Source organism: Bison bison, unplaced genomic scaffold, assembly GCF_000754665.1.
Source record: "Bison bison bison isolate TAMUID 2011002044 unplaced genomic scaffold, Bison_UMD1.0 scf7180017864349, whole genome shotgun sequence".
NCBI lineage: Eukaryota > Metazoa > Chordata > Mammalia > Artiodactyla > Bovidae > Bison > Bison bison.
In genome coordinates, this window is record NW_011494921.1 from 3,507,268 (window position 1) to 3,512,880 (window position 5,613).

A 5,613-nucleotide genomic window follows, 5' to 3' on the forward strand; every position below is an offset into this window, starting at 1 on the left:
AGCCACCTTCCCCCACAGCCCTTCCTCTCTCCCCATCTGAGGGAGGCGATTCACATCCCAGGACCTCAGCAGACTCAAGTGGGCAGGAGTGGGTCGGAGAGGCGGCTCTGAGACAAAAGGCAAGAAATGAGTATCTTTTGAGCTCTCCCACTCAAACAGGAAGGCCACTTGGGTCACACCTCCTTCAGCACATGACTAGCTGCAGATGATGCAATACCTGCGGCACAGGGCCAGGCGGCGGGAGGCAGCAGAAATAGCACCTAAGCCCCGGCCGGCAGGCAGGCCAGGAGCAGCCAGGGACCCGGCCTCACCAAACCTCCAAGTGAGGCCGGAGTCTCCGCCGCCTCCAGGCATCCGTCTGCGGCACTCGGCAGCACCCGAGACCTATGCCTGGCATTCATTTCCTATTTTTCACTGCTTCCTTTCCCAATTAACGCATAAGTCTCTAGAGAGCAGAAATCATGCCAAATGTCCCGTAGCGCCCACTCCCACCACAGTACTCGGACAGAGGTGGTTTGGTCAAAAGCTAACTGCTGATGGAGGTTACTTAAAATATTTTGCTTTCACAATGAACACTCAGTAGCTCTCACGATGAAAAATAAACACACAGAAAAGTAATTTTTAATAGGTTATTTAATAGGTAATTTTTTAATTATTTAATAGGTTACAGCTACAGTATCAAATTTTAATTGTATATATGTATAAATATAGTTATAGACCATAAATATCCAAGTCAAAACATTCTCCTCTAGGCAGATGCTTCCCTCTCCCCCTCAAAAAAAGTCTTTGCAACTAAATAAACTAACAGCTTTAATACTGAAGAAAAAACATGCTGAGGTAATTTTTCATCTAAAGTGACTACAGCCTATATTAAAACATTCTTCCAGTAAGAGTTCAAGTAGTTATGAAACCCTTGCCTCAAAATTCCAAAATGCAACTTTATTATCAAATGAAAGAAAAAAATAGTTTAATGATAAATAAGTAAAATAAATAAGATTATTCCTGCTGAAATTCAATCTTGACAGTATTATTTCTTTTTTTATATATTTGTGGAGTTTTGTTGATAGCCTGGCCTTTTAATAATTGAAAACAGCAATTCATGAAGCCCGTCTCAGAATATACCTATTACTCTAACACTGTATATATATAGATATACAGATAATATATATATAGCAGATGAAGTTATGCATATGTATGTAAATGGGATTTTCATTCTGGATGAGCAATCTGTTCCTTTTGAAAAATACATGTATGTATCTCAATTATGAAAACATGCTTAATCTCTCTTAAAAGATCACTCTTATACAATATACACTGAGTATAAGAAAGGACATTTTACAGATTTTAGAAACTTCTTTAAAAATATTCATTTTTTTATCAGCAGTTATATTAGAATATTCATCTTACCAAGTTTTAATTACAGCAGTTAAAAAAATCTATCGCTTTTTAAATTATTCCGAGTTATGCAAAGTCCCCATGATTCTTTTTCTTTTCTGCAAGAATTTCACTGGCACCAAGTTAACACTTCAAATTTTTTCAAAGTATATCACTTCCCAGGGTAAGGCTCATTGGAACACACTTAGTAAAAGATCTTCTGAACAGAAACAACAATACATCTTAACTCAAAAGAAACTTTCAAATTAGTTTATATTTTGTAGTGACCTATGAAATTAACATTCACTATCACATTCAGTGTTCTCAAAAAAAAATTTTACTCTTAACAAAGTAATATACATAAACCAAAGATTACACATCGTTCTGTCATTGTCACCCAAAAGGAGAAACAAACATGCAGTATACATTCTTTTTCCCAGCCCCTGACCAGAGTCTATAATCATTTGTCAGCTCCTCTTACACTGGGCAGCAACCTTCAGCAAAAATACTAGAACAAGTCTCTAAACAAAACCAAGATGTATAAAGAATTGATTCCATATGTCCAAAGCTCCTCCATTCTTGTTTTAAAATAAAAAGTGGATTTTTAATGTTCTCGAATCCCCAACAACAACAACTTCTGGCAAACCTCCGACAGAAATTTATGTGTGATGTATCCATCTTCATTTCCAAGAGTGTTCAAAACCAACTGAGAGTCCCTTCACATTCTTCTCCATTACCAGGCAGTCTCTCCTCCAATTGATGAAATTTGTACCTACTGGGGAATCTTCCTTTGAAAGGAGTCTCCTCATTCGAAAGCGTCTTAAGTCAAGTTCCTGAGCGGAGGAGTTTGGATATCAGATTCACAAGTTTCTGCCGGAAATTCAGTTTGTCTCCAATTCTCCTCAACTGAATGGCACATTCAACTTCAGGATCTGAAAAGGAAAGCAAAATATCAAAGTTACACTGACGTTGCAAACCGCAACCAGCAAGAGTTAATATGCCCATCCCAAGGACTAGTTGAGTATTTATCCCATAAAGCATTATCTTAACTTTACGTACACTTGTTTTCTGAATGTAAAGAAAGAAAAGCAACTTATACACACACGACATACACTAACATACAGTGACTCATAAACAACATAAATAATTAAGCAAAAATAAAGACATTTAACTTGTGATTTTTTTTTTTTGAACATCCTGGATGAAGTAATGTTATCTTACTTTCAAATATAGACATTTATGTCATACACCACAAAGAGTGAGTGAGTTTCACAGCCTCAGGTGATCTCATCCTTTTCTTTCTCACTTAAGATTGGCTAGGGAAAGAAAAGTTAAATTCTTTTATGTTATTTTCAAGTACAACTCATTTTGTAAATGGCAATAATTCATAGTTCAGATTACGCCCTCATAATATGTAAATCTAAATGCATTATTTAAACAACTCTTTCAAGTTTTCTCATGAAAGACTCATAAAAGCTTATTCTAAAGTTAAGTCCATATTTTCTAAAATAACTTAAAATTTTAAAACAAGTTCTTCCCAATCTGTACCAATCCACTGCCTCTATGGAGATAAGTGAAGCAAAAAACAAATAATGTTTAGTTCACGTGTTTACTATTTTTTAAGATTAATATACTGTAATAAACTGAATATAAGGGGAAAGTAATATTTATAATCTAATTTCTAAGTAAACTTCTAAAGTAAATGAAATCAACACCAAAGCTATACTGACCATAATTATTATTTTCTTGGATAGTTCGAAAAGCAATTCAGCTTCTTTTTGGTACATTTCAATATCATGTTCATGATCATTAAAAACCATTATGACTACAAATTAAAAACTGACTTACTTTGTAAACAGTCCTTGCAAATTCCCTATTTAGGCTCAAAATAACCAAATTCTCTTTTTACAAGAGCTGGGTAAAATTTTCATAATTCCTAAAAAAAAAATAATTATTAATCCCTAACAAGACACCTGATAAATTTCATAAGATATATTTCTTTATAGGCTATAGGACCAGGCATTTGGAAAAGTATTTAGTAAGACATGTCCTTCTCAGTTGACTTAGAAATACTAACACAATGCTAAAAAAACAATTATCATCCAGGCTACCGTTTTGAAAGCCCTGAATTGTAACAGAAAAAATTATCCCTTTCATCAAAAAAAAAAAAAAAAAGGAAACAGCACCGAGTTGTTTTCTTAATCTTTCTATTATATCTATAAATGTATTAATTAAAAACATAACTATGTGTGGTGATGGACCTTAGCTAAAGTTATTACAGTAATCATGTAACAATTGATAACATATATCAAATCATTATGCTGTTCACGTAAAACTAAGACAGTGTTATACCTCACATCTCAATGTCTTACCATCTAATCAAGTTTAAGAGGGACCTTTTTGCTGTCCCTTATTAAAGGGGGCCAAGTTGGACGGTGAAGGTTATGAAATTCTTGCAACACAGCCAGAACTCTTGGACATCACTGAAGACGGACAAAGCTTCTTCCCTCCGAAGCAAGAGCCGGAGAGCAGCCTTGTGCCAACTTAGCCACGGCCACACTGGCCATGCACCACTTCCCTTGCACGCCCCAGGGGCTCCATAAAATTAAACTAAGTTTAAAAGGGGCTCAATTCCGTCTGATGTAATAGCAGTATGACCCACACGGATTTCCAGCCCACGGTCTTACTTCTTTGCTACTGCTCCTTAGCAGATGTCTGCTTTGTTTGATAAGATTTATAAAAGCGGGGAGGAGGAGAGGTGACCTGACGTTACTTACTGGGGCTACATGGATGGGGAAGGGCGGAGGAAGGGACGGATTAAACAACACTGTGGACCATCTTCTGTTTTTCTCTATGGCATTTCTGTAACTAATACCGACTGTCAAAATGGTATACTTTTAATTAACTAAGAAGCCTGGCCTTCTAGGCTTCTGACTTCGTTGGTCCTTTCGGGGCTTCCATAACCCTCCATCCGTCCTTTGCAGAACTGTGACGGCATCAAGCATTAGTATCACTTTTGTTGCTGCTGGGGCTGGGGACAGCGGTCAGACACGGAGAAGGGTCCTCAAAAGGTCCTGGACCCCGGAGGAAAAGGGCCTGTCTCGGGAAGCGCTGAACGCCAGCGGCGCCCCCGGCCGTGACAATGACTTTCTCCGCGTGGCCCCGGGGAGGGCGAGCGCGAACTAAAGGCAGGCGAAGGAGAGGCGGCTTTCGGCCGCCGCTCAAACGCAGCAGCATCCCCATCGCAAGGCTCGCCCCTTCCCTAGCCATCCCCACCGCCCCGGGTTAAACCCGCGAACAGCGTCCCGGAGGCGCCCCTAAAGCACGTGCCAGGGCGCGGGTCCCGCCCGGCTCTTAGGCCCGGGGGCGACGGGCTGCCCCTGCCCGGACCGAGATCGCGACCCCGACCCCCTTCCCGGCCAGGATCTCCGCGGGCCCCAGCTCTCCCTACCTGCCGGGACCCGCGTGGGGCTCGGCTGGGCGCTCTTACGAGCCCTCCTTCCAGGCATCTCTGCAGACGGCCGCCGGCGGACCCGGGCAACTCAGGGATGCAACCCGAGCACCTCGGGTCTGCAGGACGAGGGCCGAGAGCGGGGCGAACGGGCCGGAGACGACGGTCAGCACAGAGCAGGAGAAACTGAACCGCGCGCCTGCGAGAACCTGGCAGGACTGGCGATCGCCGCAGCCCGCGCTCGAGTCGTACGGGGACTTCCCGGTGACGTAGCGAAACCCACAGCTGGCCCCGCCCGTGCCCCGCCCCCAGCCCCGCCCCCCAGGACCCACAAAGCACCCGGCCCGCCCCCGGCTCGGGCCCGGCGCCGTGGGGGCGGGGACCCAGGCGGCGTGTGGCGAGCCGGGCTCCTCGCGGGAGGTAGACCCGGCCCGGCCCCGAAACTACTTCCTGGACCGAGGACTCGGCTGCAGGCGTGGCTGGGTCTCTGAGCTGCGAGCCGGGAAGGGTTGTCCTCGCGAACAGCTGGGGATGGGGAGGCCTGGAGCGTCATCCTTATCATAAACGGGCAATCGGAGACTCTCGTAAACAAACCCCTGAGGGTTTGGGAAAGGACAGTGTTCAAACTCGAGGAGTGTGGGACGTTTTCAGGGAAAAATGAGAACACTTAATTACAGTAGAGAAGCTGCCAGAAGCTTAACTGAAACTGAAACTGGTTGAGAAGCTCACTGCCAACTAAAAAGCCTGGAGCAAGGGAGGAAACCCTGTTTGGGTTTGGAAAATGCATT

At 43.0% G+C, this 5,613-nt stretch overlaps 1 protein-coding gene across 1 annotated transcript; it reads right to left on the minus strand.

Annotated features, from left to right (window-relative positions):
* Positions 1–621: 621 nt before the first annotated feature.
* Positions 622–5,067, minus strand: PMAIP1 (phorbol-12-myristate-13-acetate-induced protein 1). Its single transcript, XM_010854754.1, has 2 exons — positions 4,826–5,067; positions 622–2,306 (listed from the first exon to the last, which is right to left on the minus strand). Exons 1-2 carry the CDS (start codon positions 4,881–4,883, stop codon positions 2,200–2,202), a joined length of 165 nt encoding a protein of 54 aa, XP_010853056.1. The 5' UTR covers positions 4,884–5,067; the 3' UTR covers positions 622–2,199.
* Positions 5,068–5,613: the final 546 nt, after the last annotated feature.